Consider the following 17153-nt stretch of genomic DNA (forward strand, 5'->3'; position numbering starts at 1 on the left):
AGTGCGCCCGGTGCCGCAACCACGGCGTGCTGTCCTGGCTGAAGGGCCACAAGCGCTACTGTCGCTTCAAGGACTGCACCTGCGAGAAGTGCATCCTCATCATCGAGCGGCAGCGGGTGATGGCCGCGCAGGTGGCCCTGCGCCGGCAGCAGGCCAACGAGAGCCTGGAGAGCCTCCTCCCGGACTCGCTGCGCTCCCTCCCGGGGCCGCCGGGCAGCGCCGAGCCCTCCGCCGCCCCTCCGGGGCCGCCGCCCTGCGCCGGGCCGCAGCGGGCCCCCGCTGAGCTGGCAGCCGCCGCCGCGCTGCGCTGGGCCACCGAGCCGCCCCCCGCGCTGCTGGGGCCGCTCCCCAAGGCAGGTGAGGCCGCGGCGGGTTCGCGAGGCTCCGGGAAGAGGGGAAGGGGCGCGCGATCCCCTCGCCCCGACGGCGCGTCGGGGTGGGAGGGGAGGGAAGGCCCGGCCGCCTCTTCTTGCCCGGCGAGAGTCTTTTGTAGTTAGTTGGACGCCTAAACAGAGCCACGAGTGTCGGGCCCGGTGCGAGTCACGGCTCTGTTCCCGGTCCATCTCTGCAGACCGGCCGGGAAGCAGCCGGAACAGCAGCCGGTCTAACCCCACCGGCCGCGTAGCGAGAAAACGGGGATGGGAACGGTCGCTTTGTGCGGGGCGCGGGTCGAGGGGAGGCAGGGATGCACCGCCCCCAGGAAGGGCGAGCAGAGGCTGCTGCTCGGGGCTTCCCCGTGGTAACAGCCTGTCAGCGGCTCCTAAGGAACGCGACCTTCGGTAACACGCTTCTCAACTAGCTGAGCTGCGTTCCCTTTCCCCGGCCGATGCCAGAAAATCCGCCCGCATGGCGAGGTGCGGTGTGAGCCTTCTCCGCAGATGACTGCAACGAAGCGGCACGCCTCTGCTTCCTGCGCCCTGCCCCGGGAGCTGCGCGGGGTATCCTGCCCAGGACTCGGGGCGGACACGGGTCCGCGGGCACCGCCGGGGCTGCTCTGCGGGCACGGCTCAGTCCGCCTCTCCGTCCCTCTCCGGTCGCAGCCCTCCTGCGGGGAGCCGACCCCCGACTGCTCTCCCGGGCCTGGAAATGGGATCCCCCCACCCCTGGTCGCAGCTCCCCGACGATGTGGAGCCTCCTGGCCCCCGGTGTGTTTTGCAGCACGGAGTGACGGGGAAAAAAATGCGTCTTGGCTCTCTTCAGAAAGTGAAACAAATGCACTTCGCCAGCAGGATATAAATCTGGCGGGCAGGAGCGCTATTAACCCACACGCCCCAACTTTTCTTCCCCCTGATGTATGAACTTCCTAGCTTAAAAGATTACAGTAATCACGGGAGGACAGTGTAAATCGAATCTGATAGCAATAACTTTTGGGGAAGGTCAGGCCCAAGTGAAATGTTACCAAGCAACAGGCGTTTTGTGTGCAAAATACAATCAGAGTGTATTGATGAGGAATTCTTTCCTGCCAGCCAGTCAGCACTTTCTGCCAACAGCTCCGCGAGCGAAGGGACGGAGCGGGTCTCCATCCATCAGCCCCGGGGCGGGTGAAAGGAAATTTGGGGAGAGGTGGAAGATCGTGCTGTAAATAAAGGAAATGGTGCTAGAGAGGAGAACATTATCTCCTCCAGGGCTCTTTGGTCGCCCAGCGCCGTTAAGCAGATGGCTGTGCGCGGTTCCGAGCACTGAGAGGTTTTTCTCCTCACTACTTGTGCTAAAATTGCGGTCTGAATGGAGGATGCAATTATTTGCTCCCCCGATTTCAGACGCCGATCTTCGGGAAGGTCCCCGGTGCGCGATGGGATCGGACCCGTTTACTTTAAGCAGAGTTTTCCTGCCGGAACGGGTCGTGTCGGTGGGACCACCACAAAGTTCCGCTCTGTGCCAGTGAATAACCTGCAAACGGCTTCCATCGCATCTGCAACATCGAGACGCTTCTTCTCCAGACGCAATGCTCACATATCTCAGTCTCACAGGGTGTGTTGTGGTAGCAGTAAGTCACCGAGGCCAGCAGTTAATAGAACAACCATGCTGAGTCTCCTGCTGGTTTCAGAGCAACCTCTTAGGTCACAGCAGCTCTTTGGGAGCAGCAGCTCCCAGGAAGCATCCGAGGTGGGAGACAGGGAAGAAGGTCTGTGCTGAAAGGCTTTTTTTTTTTTTTTTTTTTTTAATTTTATTTTTATTTTTTTTATTATTTTTTATTTTTATTTAGAAACAGAACCAAAAAACGACACCTGCCCAAACGGCTACAGAAATCAGACCCGCAAATATATAGCCACTAAAAAAGATCCAACAACAAAAAGACCCCAAATGAGATACCCACATATTGTATGTTTTAGGAGAGCTTTCCTGCTTTCTGAGATTTCTGGCATCAATCCGTGCTGACAACAGACGCAGGGAAAATAGCAGGTGTGTTCGTAATCCGGGAAAATCCGTGCTGCAGAGAGAGAGAGGGCTGTCATCGCGAGCAGAGGGCAGAGCCATTGCACAGCGGCTCAGCAGTGGGAATACCGAGGGAGCAAATGTGGGACCTAAAGCACGAGAGCAGGCTTTTCTGAGATGCATTAATCTACATAGAGCAGCTTCCCTCTCTTTCCGCGGTACTTTGCTTTGCGTTGTTTGCTTTACGAAGTTTGCCTCATCATTCTCAATGTGTTAATATTCAGGGAAAAACTGGGGTATGCATTGCTGCAGATTCCCAGCAGCTCAGCTGATTAACTCACATCTATTAGCCTACAGTGAACGCAGGCACAGTTCTCCCTTTGCAGCGCTCCATGTGTTCCAGCGGCGGGTCGGGCTGTGTGTCTGCACGACTGATATTTGCCGAATGTTTTTCCCATCGTTGATATTAACGGGAGGACGATTTCCTCCGAGGTGGCAAAGTGAACGCGTGGAGGGAGGCAATTGGAAATAGAAGCTGCTTTAAAAACAAAACAAACAAACAAAATCACCACCACCAACAACAAAACGGAACATAAAAACTGGCAGCGCCCTCTGAAAGCTCCCACATCCCCGCGCCGTGCGGAGAGAACTCCTTTGGCTGAGCGCAGTGACTCTATTTCTAAAAACAAAGTAAATGTTTTTAACCTGAAAATATAGATATTCAGGTTTAATACCTGCTAGCGATATTTCCATAGTTCTGTGCCCACGTAAAGGCATCTCTCATGTATCTCCCCACACCTCTGCTTATTTAACGATCGCTGTTTTCTGCCCTTTTTAAAAGAAAATCTCCATCCCGGCTGCTCCGGCCGTATCCTCCCCGCGCAGCTGGCAGCCCCCGAGCTCTGATGACGGCATTTCGTTTAAATGGCCCAAATCTCTTTTCTCGGGCGTGGCTCTCAGCGAGCAGCAATGCGGTGCGGTGCTGTACGACGGGCCGTCCCGCAGAGATGCTGGGGGTGAGGATTTTTGCACGGGCTGTGCGGAGGGCACCGGCTGCGGGAGGAGGAGGGGTGGTTTTCAGAATGCTTTCTTTTAGTCCTCATCAGGATACCTTTAAACCCACTGAAAACGAAGGTGAACCAGAAATACCTTGAAAATAATCATTACTCGATGATCAGGCGCGTTTCCCATTAGGGAGAGCAAATCTTCCATTTTATTGTTATTGTTTTATTCTTTTTTTTTTTTTTTTTTTTTTTTTTTTTTTTAGCTTTGTTATCAGTCGATCATTTGGCAAGAGCACGGTAGTTCTGACCTGAGTTTACGTGTATGTGGTCCGCAGGTACCTCAGCGCAATCTATCTATGTGGAAATTAGGACAAACGTCTCCCTTAAATGCCGCTCTATCTCTGGCACGACAGAGACAGAGGCAATTAGTTGTCCTCGGGCTGCCCGCGAACATGTAAATTGCCCTTTCATTCAGACGTGAATTATTCTTAACATCCCTTCTCTGGTAATAAATGTATGGCTGTGAAGGTGTGGGGGGATTAAGAGGGAAAGGTGGCATGATCCTCCTGTTTTGTTTTCTTTTATTTTATTTTTCATGTAAAAGCTACATCAAGTTCTTAACATTCTCTCGAAAGGATAATGTTATGGGTTTGTTTGCTTTCTGTATTCCCCACGGATGCTAAGGCAAGACTAAAGCAGAGTGCATAAAGAAGTTCATATGCACATTGCCTCATGTAGTATACCTATATATTCTCTACTAGCACTGGACAGAGAGCATAACCAGCTGAAAAACGGGTAACCAGCCCAAGTCATGCACCTCAGAGAGAAGGGCAGGATCCTCAGAAGGACACCTCAGCTCTGTTCCCACTCTCATCCTCTGTTGCCCGAGCCAGCAGCACCTGCGGCTCCATAGGATGGCCATCGCTCCTGCCTCGAGCAGGGAACAGCCTTGCTGACTGTCTGCTCTGCTCTGCCAGGAGCTGATAGTTTACAGCAGAGGAATGTAGCTCCCGTTCTGGAGAGCATGGCGACCTCCTGCTCAGCTTACTCAGACTTTTTTGTGGCATATCAAGTTGGGCTGATCACTGTGAGCTTGGGAAGCCAGGCAAGTACTTCCACTGGTTTCTGCAGACTTTCACATTTGCACATTCAAAAGCACTGCTGTGTGAACACAGCCTCTGTCGACATCAGCTTGCACAGTGTCCCCCTCCCCAGGTGTTGATGTTTGTCAGGAAGTCAACACTGCACTGCATGAGGGAGGTCAGCAGAACAGCATCCTTGGATAAGTGACAGCAAGTAATCTCAAGCAAATACATTGCCCCCTTTGCACACACACTGCAAAAGCAATTAATCTTTTTATCTTCTTTCTGACTAGCAGTTTTGTTCCAAACGTTTCCATTCTCTGGCCAGGCTTTACCCAAGTGATCAGAGACATGGGGTATCTCCATTTTTGTGTGTCCCTTCGGCACAGCAAGGTCTAAAGGCTTGTGCTCAGTCCTGTGCTCTGCTCTTGCTCTTCTTATCTTCACACGTGAAAGGCAAGGTAGGTACCTGAAACAACTGCTGAGGGAGGTTGCTGAGCACCCAGTCTTAGAAATATTTAAAGCTCAGCTGAGCAGGGACTAAAACAAATTGCTCTAAATTTTAGGCTGGTCCTGTTCTGAGCAGGAGTTTGGACCAGATGCCTTCAATTGGTCCTTTCAGATTTTTTTTTCTTTTTTCTGAGTTTTGTGTTCTAATCAATGAAGGCATCGGCTGTGATCAGGTTCAGAAGAGAAACCTGTGGTTCTTGCTGGGGAAGGAACCGATTTCTGCAGAACCACAACTGGAATATATTGATTTATGTGAAAAGCTCTTTAACCTTGAGCCAGCAGATGTGGTGCAGTGATTCTACCAATACTGTTGCACTTCCAGAGGAAATTTTGGTCTTCCAAGATTTCTCTGAATATCATCATCTCACAACCAGTGCAATAGTGCAAGTGAGGAATTACAGAGTGAAAGTACTCAAATTTCTCTGAGAGCAGTTGTGCTTGTGTGGCCCGTTGCTGTCTTGTAACTAGTGAAGAAGACAAAATGATTGGTGTTGCACATTTGATGCGGGAGAAAAAATGACACTGCTTCTTTTCTTATACATGGAAGGATGAGACAGATAACTGTAAAGAAGCATAAAATGCCTAGACCATGTCACATTACTCTTTTGCAGTTTTGTTCTCATGTGATGTTGCAAAGAGAAATTAATTTTAGCAGAAAAATGCTTTTTTTCCCCTAGGAGCCTGTTCTGTTCCCTATAAGAAGAGTCTATCCTCAGGTGTCCATAAAAGCATTTGGACTCAGCATTTGTTGACTTTTCTGCCTTCCTTTGCAGACATCAGTGAGGAGCGGTTGGGTGACGCCAGTGGAACAGACAATGCTGAGACTTACAGTGACAAAGACACAGACCAAAGGAGTTCCCCAGACATGACTAAAGCCAAAACCTGCTTCACTCCTGAAAGCCCAGAAATTGTATCAGTGGATGAGGTTGGTTATGCAGTTCAGAAAAATGGTGGGAGCACAGAGAGCCGTCCAGAGAGCCCCAAGTATCATGCAGAGCAGAACCACCTCCTGATAGAAGGTCCTTCTGGGACAGTTTCTTTACCTTTTAGCTTGAAAGCCAACAGACCTCCACTGGAAGTGCTGAAAAAGATTTTCCCTAACCAGAAGCCGACTGTGCTGGAGTTGATCCTGAAGGGATGTGGTGGTGACCTGGTGAGCGCTGTTGAGGTTCTCCTGTCCAGTCGGTCTTCAGTGGCCAGCGGGGAGAGAACTTCTGCAGAGCCAGATGGTCTAGTTCTGCCTTCCAACGGGCACATTTTTGAACACACGCTGAGTTCCTATCCTATTTCCTCTTCCAAGTGGTCTGTGGGCTCGGCCTTCAGGGTCCCCGACACGCTGAGGTTCTCTGCCGATTCCAGCAATGTTGTGCCCAATCCTCTGGCCGTACCTTTGCAGCACCCATTCCCTCAGCCACCTCGCTACCCGCTGATGCTGAGGAACACTTTGGCAAGAAACCAGTCCAGTCCTTTCCTGCCTAATGATGTCACCCTGTGGAACACCATGACGCTGCAGCAGCAGTACCAGCTGCGGTCCCAGTACGTCAGTCCTTTCTCTAGCAACTCGGCCAGCGTCTTCCGAAGCTCTCCTGTCCTTCCTTCTCGCTCATCGGAAGATCCTAGGATCTCAATCCCTGATGACGGATGTCCTATTGTGTCTAAGCAACCTCTTTACACAGAAGATGAGTATGATGAAAGGTCTGATTCTTCAGACTCGAGAATACTCAACACGTCTTCATAGAATGACTTTGGCATACGATAAGTAAATGATATTTGCATTGCAGCTGAACTACTGAGCCTGAAGAGGAGAGACATATACTCTATGAAACCTTTGCAATTGTATTAAAAGGTGACTTTGCTTGGTATTGTACTATAGCAATAAAGACATAACTTATTGAATTTCTTGCACTTCATTGGATAATGCCAAATAGCAATACTCTGGCTTTAACTCTGAGTGTGTACTACAAAGGAAGACTTTACGGCCATCGGTTACGGGACTCTGGAAGATTCGTAGCAGAAACAGAAGCTCAAGGTCTACTTTGTTCCTTAACTCAGACAACTGGGGATATTAAACTAGAATACTTGAATGCTGTTTTATAAGAGAGAACTCCTCAGGACATAAGAAATCAAACAAAAGTAGTTCAATTGCAGACGGACTAAAACAAGGACCAGTCATCATCTTTGCATTGAAAGAAAAGGCAGAAGAATTATGCACATGGAACTAGCATGAACTGCTTCTGTACTGTTTGAGCTTGGACACTTTTTAGAGAAATAATCTTACGAGTTATTCTTTTCCCATGGCTAGGTCGAAACGTGTAATGTCAGTGTAAAACCAATTACAGCTGTGAATTGCATGAAGTGTATTGTGAAATGAACACAAGATTAAACATTGTCAGGTTAATGTAGCATGCTAAGGTCTCTAGAAAAATAAACTAAGATGATGATCTTGGTTTATGTCATTTATATTGGGCAAATAGCATTTCTGAGGATAGAGAGTTGATTAATTGCCAGCTGGGGTAACAATGTCTAGCTCCAGCAATAGCAGTCAAGGGAAGTCTATTTTTCTCAGTCCATGTTCTGCCCCCATGCCTCGTAGCTTAAAACTGAGACTCAGCAAATGCTATCATGAGGGAAGCTTAAGTCCTTGGATATGTGCTACTAATGCTTCCAAGTTCAGGACAGTAAAGCTACAGTCACAGTAATCAGAAAAACAAACAAACAAACAAACAACAACAACAAAAAAAAAAACAAAAACCAAAAAACAAAAAATGGCTCTCCTGACCCTTCAGAAACATTTTTTCCTGTGCTACAGAAACAGAAATAGGAGATAGGATGTAGTAGCAGCCCCTTCTTTAAAAAAATGTTGAGTTAAATGGCAACTTTCCTGCATCTGGAAAAGTAATGACTTGAACAATTTATTGCATGCTTGCATGCATGAATTCCCCTTTTATCTTACTTACACTACAGTGTCAGAATAACACTACAAATTGCTTCTGGTGATGGACATTCATTGTCCACCTAGATGTTTGTTAAGGTTTTTGTGCCATTTTTTTAACCATTTGCAAGTGACCACGTCTGCTTGGCAGCTGGTTTTTCGAAAACACGTCTCTCAATGTAGATGAAATGGATGGCAGGCCTGCCAGGTGTACAGATCAGCCCTACTCCTCATCCCAATGAGGTTCCCCTAGAGGGGGGAGATCTAAAGCAGATGGGATGTAAAACTGTAGAATTTGTCAGGCATGTTGTCTAGTGCCATTGCTAATGTTAATGCCTGTGTTCTCATTTGTCATTTCAAACTTTGTAAAGTTTGTGTACCCAATGAATCCCACAGTTTATACTGATATTGAACAAGCACAAGCAGAAGGAGAATAAAATAAATAATGGTTTTATTTTCCTTGGGGGACAAATGATCAGAAAGACACTTTTTATTGCATATTTTTGCAATCTTTTCAGTAAAGCAATTTGTAGTTGTATGCTAGAGAGCAAAGAAGGGAAGGTGGAGAGTGGAGGAAAGAAAATTAATAGTGTTCCTTATGCAAATATAAGAACATCTGGAATTTTCATCAATGCAGAATTGCAGTTTTGTACTGACAGATTTGTCCATACTCACATGGCAGTTGTAAACAAATTCATCTTCAAGACACTCCAGACAGAAAAGTAATAGATACTCGTAAAACAGGCTTGATCTTGCAAATAGAAAAAGATGAGGTAGTGAAATGCTGTGCTCCGACATCATAGAGGAGTTAGGTTAGGAGAAAGGCTAGATGTGAACAAACAGATCCATGAGCTCAGGTTTTGAGCACATGCACCAAGCAGATTTCGCTCCAGCAGAGACTTTTTTATAGTTATCCTTGTAGGTTGAATGAATTCTGTTTCTTTTGTTTCTTTGTTTGTTTGGATTTTTTGTTTGTTTGTTTGTTTTGTTTCCTAGCAGAGGACGAATAACCTCCAGCGCGAAGACCAAACAGTGGCAGCCGACAGCTCACAGTGATCTTATGCAATGTGGTCTCTGGATTTTCAGTGAGCAGAAATTTGACATCTTGGAATTGGGACGTATCTTTCAGAGAAAGATGACCTTTGGCTAAATTGGGGTAAACTGTTCTTACTCCAAACACGCTAGGTGAAAAATGCAGGGTCAGCAATATGATTATTGAATTCTATCTCTTTTGATAAACTTTTCTTTGAAAGCACAGAAATTAAAACAGTCATTCTTTCAGGAATCATAAAATACTCTTTGACTAAATTCAGAATAACTTTTTTTTTTTTTTTAATAAAGTAAACCTAAACATGTTCAAAATAATAATAATAATAATAAAAGCACATTTTGTTTGTCTGCAGACAACTTCTGCAGTATTTTGGCTATCTACAAGTTCCATTAAACAAACCAATGGGCAAACTAAACAACCAACCAAACTGACTCAAACAAACCAATTGGAATGACCAGCAGTGATGCCACTGAAAATGTATTTTGTTCATGCAGATGTGTTTCCAAGCTGTCACTAAATATGGATGTCATTTCTAGCTTCCACTCATCATGCAGCAAGCATCTGGGGCCCTTGGCATTTTGGCAGGACCCCATGGTGCTGGAGTTCTGCTCTTTATGACTTTACCTGTGGGAAATGCACACTTCCTCCTGCCCTTCCACTGTGGGCAAATGGGAGATGAGGGAACCCCTGCTCTCCTGTGCTCTATCCTGTTCCACTGCAACCCATCCTGTTCCATCCTATCCCATCTCATCCCATCCCATCCCGTCGCATCCCGTCGCATCTCATTGCATCCCACTGTATCCTATTGCATCCCATCCCATTGCATCCCATCCCATTGCATCCCATCCCATTGCATCCCATTGCATCCCATTGCATCCCATTGCATCCCATTGCATCCCATTGCATCCCATTGCATCCCATTGCATCCCATCGCATCCCATCCCATCCCATCCCATCCCATCCCATCCCATCCCATCCCATCCCGTCCCATCCCATCCCACTCCTGGCACCTGCCCCACACGCACTACCCACTCACACTTTTTCCTTTGCCTCAGCAGTCCTTCCCAAGAACACCTTCTCTGTCTCAGGCCATGCACTTCCCAGCCCCGGTCCCTGCTGGTACCATGTCCCAGACCTGTGTTTTCTGGCTTCATCTCGTGGTTAAAAGAGGGAGAAGATGCATGGCTGAAGAGGAAGGGGTGAAGCTGGAGGTACCGGCTGTGTGTTCACAAACCATAAAGAACGAGTTTAAGCATCGAGAAGATTAGCTGGAGTCTGGTGAGGTCTCTGCTGAAGTCCCGCAACTAAGAGGTCCTATTTCACTTTTATTTGTTATTTTGTAGGGAGCGATACCGCAGCCACGAGTCACTTGAAGCAAGAGGACTCACCCTCATTTCACGGCGCCGTTCCCGCGCTGGGCGCGCGGTGCGGCCGAGCCCAGGTGCATCTCTGTGGTGCTCCTTCCATCAGGACGGCGATTTCATGGCTCACCACCCGCCTGCGCACACAACACGGACGGGAACGCCGCAGGAAGCCCGTCTGCCTGCTGCTCTGCGCTCAGCCGCGCGGCGGGGCGGCTAGAAGCAGAGCACAGCGCTGTGCTCCGCGGGGCCGCGCTGCTGCCCCGCGTCCCTCCCTGCGGCTCCGCAGTTGGCTGCGCGCTCCCCGAGGCCCCGACGTGCCCTCCTTGGGGCCCCGGGGCCACTTCCACGACGTCTGTCGGACGTTCGGTGAACAGGTTCGCCTCGCGTTCGTGCTGACACGTTTGAAAAACGATTTTGATTCTCCCGGAATACTGTTTCTGTGATTGATTCTTTATGTGGACGTGAGTGGGGGAATAAGATTGATGCTAAATTTATATGTTAATTTTAATATTGAAGCCATCCTGTATTTGAAGAATAAGATCAATTCTTCAATTTCATTTCTTACTTGATATTGCATATTGTCATTACTGGAAAATAAAATTATTTCTGAATGCACACTATCCAAACTTCAATTCTAGCGGACCTATAACTCTGGAGCATCATTCTTCTCCCTTCCTTATAACCAACTAACTTAATGCAATATCTGAACGTGCCTGCATTCATCTGCCACTGGCAGATAACAAGCCTTGTGCCCCCAAACACATTTCGATGACACAGTGTCTCAGCAGCTTTGTCCCTGACTCAGCAGCTCCTGGCGGGCTGCTGTTGTATATTGGAAATCTCAACTGAGAGCTGCGTCCCTTATAGAGACTAATTCCATTGACCTCCATAATATCATAGTACCGGAGGGCTGTAACCAGAGCTATGTGACAAACATGTGGACACGCAGTGCGAATCCTGACATCACATGGAAGATCAAACTTCTATGCTGTGCCAGGCAGTAGGCCTTGTAGACGGTGAGTTTAAAGCACCATATGCATGGAAAGATTGGGAGCTACAGAGGGACATGTACTTCTAGGAGCTGTGCTGTTGAAGTCCAGGCTCTCTTAAAGTTGCTACAGAAGGAAAATATGTACAGAACCTTTGGGAATGTAGCTTGTTATTTCCATCTTTGTGGGCAATGAAAATGAGACATGGGCAGCAGGAACTCTCACAAGGGCACGATCTCACAGCTCAGTTTGAGCTTCGGAAATCTCTTTTTTCCATGCCCATTAGTTAAAGATAACTGCTACAAAGAATACATGGTTATTAGCTGTAAATTTTTCAGTGCTCTGTAAGAACGTAACACTCTGTAAAACTCACGAACAACACAGTTATCAGGACATGTAGTGTAAGATTTATTTATTTACTTTCTTACTTACTTACCTTTCTCTGACAAAGAAAATTGGAAGTGTCATCAGCTTTTCCATAGCGTAACACTGCCTATAAACATGGGAAAAGCTTAAGCTTCTTTTTTTCTTTTTCTTTCTTATTCTTTTTCTTTTTTTTTTCTTTTTCTTTTCTTTTTCTTTTTCTTTTTCTTTTCTTTTCTTTTTCTTTTTCTTTTTTTCTTTTTTTCTTTTTTTCTTTCTTTTTCTTTCTTTTTCTTTTCTTTTTCTTTTTCTTTTTCTTTTTCTTTTTCTTTTTCTTTTTCTTTTTCTTTTTCTTTTTCTTTTTCTTTTTCTTTTTCTTTTTCTTTTTCTTTTTCTTTTTCTTTTTCTTTTTCTTCTTTCTTTTTATTTCTTTTCTTCCTTTCTTCCTTCTCCTTCCTTTTCCTTTCCTTTCTCTTTTCCTCTTTCTCTTTGCCTTTCTCTTTCTCAATTTCTCTTTTCTTGTCCTCTATTCTTTCCCTTCTCTTTCCTCTTCCTCTTTCTCTTTCTCTTCCTCTTCTTCTTCCTCTTCCTCTTCCTCTCTTTCTCTCTTTCTCTTTCTCTTTCTCTTTCTCTTTCTCTTTCTCTTTCTCTTTCTCTTTCTCTTTCTCTTTCTCTTTCTCTTCCTCTTTCTCTTCTCTTCTCTTCCTCTTTCTCTGTGATGTATTTCCCCAAATACATCACAAATACATCACAAATACATCACAAATACATCACAAAATGACTTTTCTCAGTATCCAACCATCTCATACCTCCTTGTTCTGTTCTCACCCGTTTGATCATAGAGTAGCTATCAGTAGCAATCATTTTGTAAACAAATGGGAATGTAGGGATTTAGGGATGATTTGCAGGACTTTGGTACAAATAGTAATAATGAGGGAGAGTGGGAAGACATTCTGATCATCAGTGACCTTTTGGGAGCAGTATTTGCCTTGTGTTTTTAGAGTGGTGTGCATGCTGTTGCTGTCTTCAAAAAGGAAAAGAGAGCTCTACAGCAGAAGCCAGGAGGTGAGCTGGGCTGGCCTCTCTCTGCCTGCCTATGCTCCTTTCTTCCCCCTGGAAAGTTCACTACGTGAGGTTTTGGCAGGCTTCCTTGATGTATGGGTATGGAAAGCTACAACTAACTCCCCAGATGATTGGTATGTACTTAAGATCTGAAATCTCAGGCAAATGTTCTGCTCATTAAGTTATTGTCTGGCTTTTGCCTATTTCCTGATTTGGCCATCACTGCTGGCTGCTGTTTTAACAGATTTTCACCATTTCTGCTGTCACATTGGTCTGGCAACGGGGGAAATAGCTGTGGCTGTGACTGTGGTGAGAGCAGCACAACCACCCCATCCTGCTCTGAGTCCTCACCTCCTCTGCAGCATTGCCTCACAGACCCTTGTACACCCTAAGAGCAGCAGTCAGCAACCAGCCATGGTGACCTGGGTTTAATTTGTATGCAACTGAATACAATTAGTCCCCAGAGAAACTTGAGTTGCTTTTTTGTTTCACAAAAAAAAAAAAAAAAAATAAAAAATAAAAAAAAAATCACTAATGCTGAAGTTCTGGCACGTGCTCCAGCCTTCCAGCTTTCCAGCTCAAGTCCCCCCCTCCTCATGCTGGCAATGTGTGAGTTCAGCCGAAAGCGAACTATGTGTACAACGCATTTGAGTGCTCCTTGGGAAATGGGCTTGTGTTTTTCCCTTCTAAATGTCTGTAACCACAGCTGTCTTTGAATGCATCCCTGCTCCGAGCTTTAGAGGAGAAAACGGTCGTTAACGTGGTCATTAATGTGTGTTATCCAAGCACATACCTAAGGCAAATACAAGTATAACAGTATTGCAAAGGTTAACCTGGACATCAAAGGCATGACCTCGTCCTTGACAAAATAAAGCCTCCTGGCAGCCTTTCAGCCCGATCTGGATACAAACCTAAGGGCGGAGAGGAGTGATGTTCCGCCGGTGGGAGCCGGGCTGAAAACGGCTGCATGGCATCCATCCTACCGCTTAGTTCGGGACCTCTCCCTCGGACAAACGGCCCCACCTAGCGGCGGTGCCGCGCGCCGTGCCGGACCTTCGGTGACGTCACCAAGAGATGGTGTGACGTCACAGCACGGGGCTCCCCTTCCCCAATCCTGGGGAGGCCCAGGAGCTTCCCGAACGGATGTGTCAGCTCGCGATAGGCGATAGGAGCAGAGTGGGGATGGGGTGCATCGCACCCCCCTCTCCCCACGGTCACCTGCAGAATCACCTGCAAGTTCCTGCTGCACTCCCTGAGAACCGCTGAAAATGTCTGGTGCTGTGAGCTCCTGGAGGAGCTCTTTGTGACGGGGAGCTGCCAAATGTTGCTCCTGGTTTTGCTGCTGGCTGGATTTACTGTGTGATATCAAATGCATCGCAGTAGTTTGAGGCACGGGGGATGACTGCCAAGCCCTCTGTCAAAAGAAAGACAAGTCTTTTTGGCAGGCAGTATGCAAAATAAACTGAGCTGTTCTCCAGTAGCAACCCAGAAAGACTCCTGGATTTTGCACTTTGTTCATAATTTGTAAGCAAATACTCAAGCTATCAAAATGGAAAAAAATAATACCAATAATGTCTTTACCATCTCTCTCTCTCTCTCTCTCTCTTTTTTTTTTTTTTTTTTTTTTTTTTAATGTGAGGTAAATAACATTCTCTTAGTCATCTCCAGATGCCATATGGGAGCCAGCGGAGATGTCTTCTTCATGCATTTGGTCTGGCAACCAGCTACTTTTCTGCATCAAACAGCCTGGCGACCCAGTGGTGGCTGTCATCATATGGTGAAGACATCACAGGCCATTTCCTGTTTCTGGTCCTCCTCAGCCCCATCTGCACGTTGGTCAGATGCGCAGCAGTGCTCTGAATGTGCAGCTGCTCAAGGGAAGTTCTCTCCTTCCCACGGCCACACACACCAGAGATAACTCACATCTAGGATTGGATGTGAGCCCTTGGCAGGGCCCTACATGACAGGAATCCAAGCTGTTTTGAGACCTTTCAGCAAATTAACCACTTCACAGCCATCTTTTCTGTGGGTGTTATCATAAAGCAGAGGAGATCTTATCCGCGTCTTTCACTTGTTAAGTGCTGGTTTGCGAGCAAGGGCTGCTCTGACGTCTCCTTATACCTAACAACTTAATGGTATGTTTGAATGAACATATTTTCACTAGCAGACAAGGGTGTGGGTTTAGAGCATAAGCAGAGGATAAATTTTCCTCACATTTGTGCTGGGAGTGAATTATTCTGTAATATTCTCAGGGAACAGCAACCCTTCACCTCTTTGAAAATTTTCCTGTGATGCCTCGAAGTAGTTCATATCTATACCTAGGGTCTAGAAATCTCCACAAGGGGAAGGACGAACCTGCAATCAGGCAGTGTCACCTCCATGCTCAGAAGAGGATGTGTGACCATCTTCCCATAGGCACCTTAATGTTTCCCCACACAAAATGACTTAGACCCTTGCTTTTCAGTCTTCTGCTAGCACTAATCTTGTAGCACTTCATATGCCTTCATTTTTACTTAGCCTTACTGAGATGCCTATATAAATCAGTGTAACCTGTGAGGCTGGCATGGTCGATGTGTTTATTCAGGAAACCATTTTCACAGTTTAAGGCCAAGAAGATGCTACCAGTTTTCAAGCACTACATGGAATTTGTTGCTAGGAAAGGTCAGCTTTCACGGTTCACACTGCAACACTACCCTAATACTGGTCAGGATCAACAACATGAATGATGACAGTGATTCTCTTTCTCCACCAGGGTCCTCTGTTTCACTGGCAAAAAGACTGGAGACAGGAATAAGGCTGTGGATTCTTTTTCCACTGATGAAATGTAGGCAAGCAAATGATAGATCCAACTGCGTAGTCGTGGGAGTATGAATCAGTATTATCTGCTGGCTGGAGCTCCTAGTAGGTTTTGCACTGAGAAAGTGGTGTCACATTTGACATAAGACTCAGACTGTCATGCGGTGTTTTGGACCCATCCTGTACAATTTTTCAAGGTCTTTGGGAACAAACAGCCTATTTTTAATTTTGCAATATCATCTTTATTCATCAACATGCTAGTTGCTGGTTACCAGCCTTTCTAGATCTGTGACCTTAGAATCACAAAGTAGCTTTTGAATAAATCGTCAAACCCCTAAATACTGTCCTCAGAGTATTGTGCCATTTTCAATACACATCCGAAGGCCAGAAAATCAGCTCGTAACTAAACACAGTCAGATTGTTAACATCACTATCTTGCACACAGGCACGCAGCCATTACTAATGGCCTTGGAAGACAGCTGCAGCAGGAACTACCGCAGTCACCAACTCCATCTAGTGGGAAGAAATCAGAAACAAACAACAATGTACAGTACTGTGTACACATCCACTAGCTTATGCATACAGTTTAGACAAGCATACGCCATGCATACATGCGTGCTCATGACTTGGCTTTGAACTCCTCTTTCACAAAAAAAGTCAAAGATGTCGAAGGTGCCTTGTTTATCCTATTTGCCTGTGGAAAGGGCCCCTATCCCACCCCCAAAATAAATGAATACTTGACTAAGTATGCTTTGTCCTTTGACTCATCAGGTGTGTTGAATGTTAGAATACTGAACGATGCCCTTCTCCACTATCATTCAGCAGACTTATTCTTTTTCTCTGCTTGCACAGTGTATATTGCCAATTTTATTATTATTATTATTTTCAGTAGAAAGAAAGGCAACAATTGGAAGAAAGTGGGCTAGTAGCTAATGAATCCAGAGATGTCTAGCAATGTCTGTGATATATGTGAGTAATCTGTATGCTCTTTTAAATGAGGTCCTCTGTGCTCAAAACTGCTGAATCCTCCTAGCTGCTTTTTGATGTGAGCAGAAAAGCCTTTTCCTCAGTCAACTCTCATCCAGATATTTCAAGACCTTCTTTTGATACTTACCATCTTGAGCTCCCTTGGTTATAGTCCATATTAGATTATTTCAGTGTCCTCTGTCTTCCATCATAGGATAAACTGTAAGTCTGTCCAGAAAGTGGAGACGGGGCAAAATACAGTAGTATTCTTGAATTTTTCAAATGATGAGCATTTTGTACTTAAAACAAAATCTGTGGAATAGTGGAATTAAGGTGTTCTAAGGGTTTTTTCTCTTTGTAACAAGTAGTCCATGCTAAACCCTCCCTATGGAGTTGCTCTTTTGGTGGGCTCTGTATCTAGAAATATATCTTATTAGTCTTAAAAATATCCTAACTACACTGCCCTTTAGTCTTGGTTATTGAAGCATGGTAGTGGCAGTGTAGGTCTGATTTGTTGGTGGGATGTTTCCCAGTTTGTGAAAACAGCCAAGATGTCTGCTTAAATGAGCCTACCTCTCTATCTGCTTTCTCATAAAATCACAGAATCTGACAGTAGAGCTGGATAGGTGAGTACTGAAACAAGGAGTCACGATCCATA

The 17153-nt window shown here is 46.1% G+C and overlaps 1 protein-coding gene across 1 annotated transcript in view; it reads left to right on the forward strand.

Annotated features, from left to right (window-relative positions):
• DMRT3 (doublesex and mab-3 related transcription factor 3) overlaps positions 1-7270 on the forward strand; it is a 7352-nt gene extending 82 nt beyond the window's left edge. The window contains exons 1-2 of the mRNA XM_085213532.1: positions 1-357; positions 5746-7270. The exon at positions 1-357 is cut by the window's left edge and continues 82 nt beyond it. Of these exons, the coding sequence (XP_085069658.1) occupies positions 1-357; positions 5746-6710 (1322 nt within the window). The 3' untranslated portion in view covers positions 6711-7270. The remainder of the gene's footprint in view (positions 358-5745) is intronic.
• The last annotated feature ends 9883 nt before the right edge of the window (positions 7271-17153 follow it).

Source organism: Meleagris gallopavo, chromosome Z (assembly GCF_905368555.1).
Source record: "Meleagris gallopavo chromosome Z, MGAL_WU_HG_1.1, whole genome shotgun sequence".
NCBI classification, from domain to species: domain Eukaryota; kingdom Metazoa; phylum Chordata; class Aves; order Galliformes; family Phasianidae; genus Meleagris; species Meleagris gallopavo.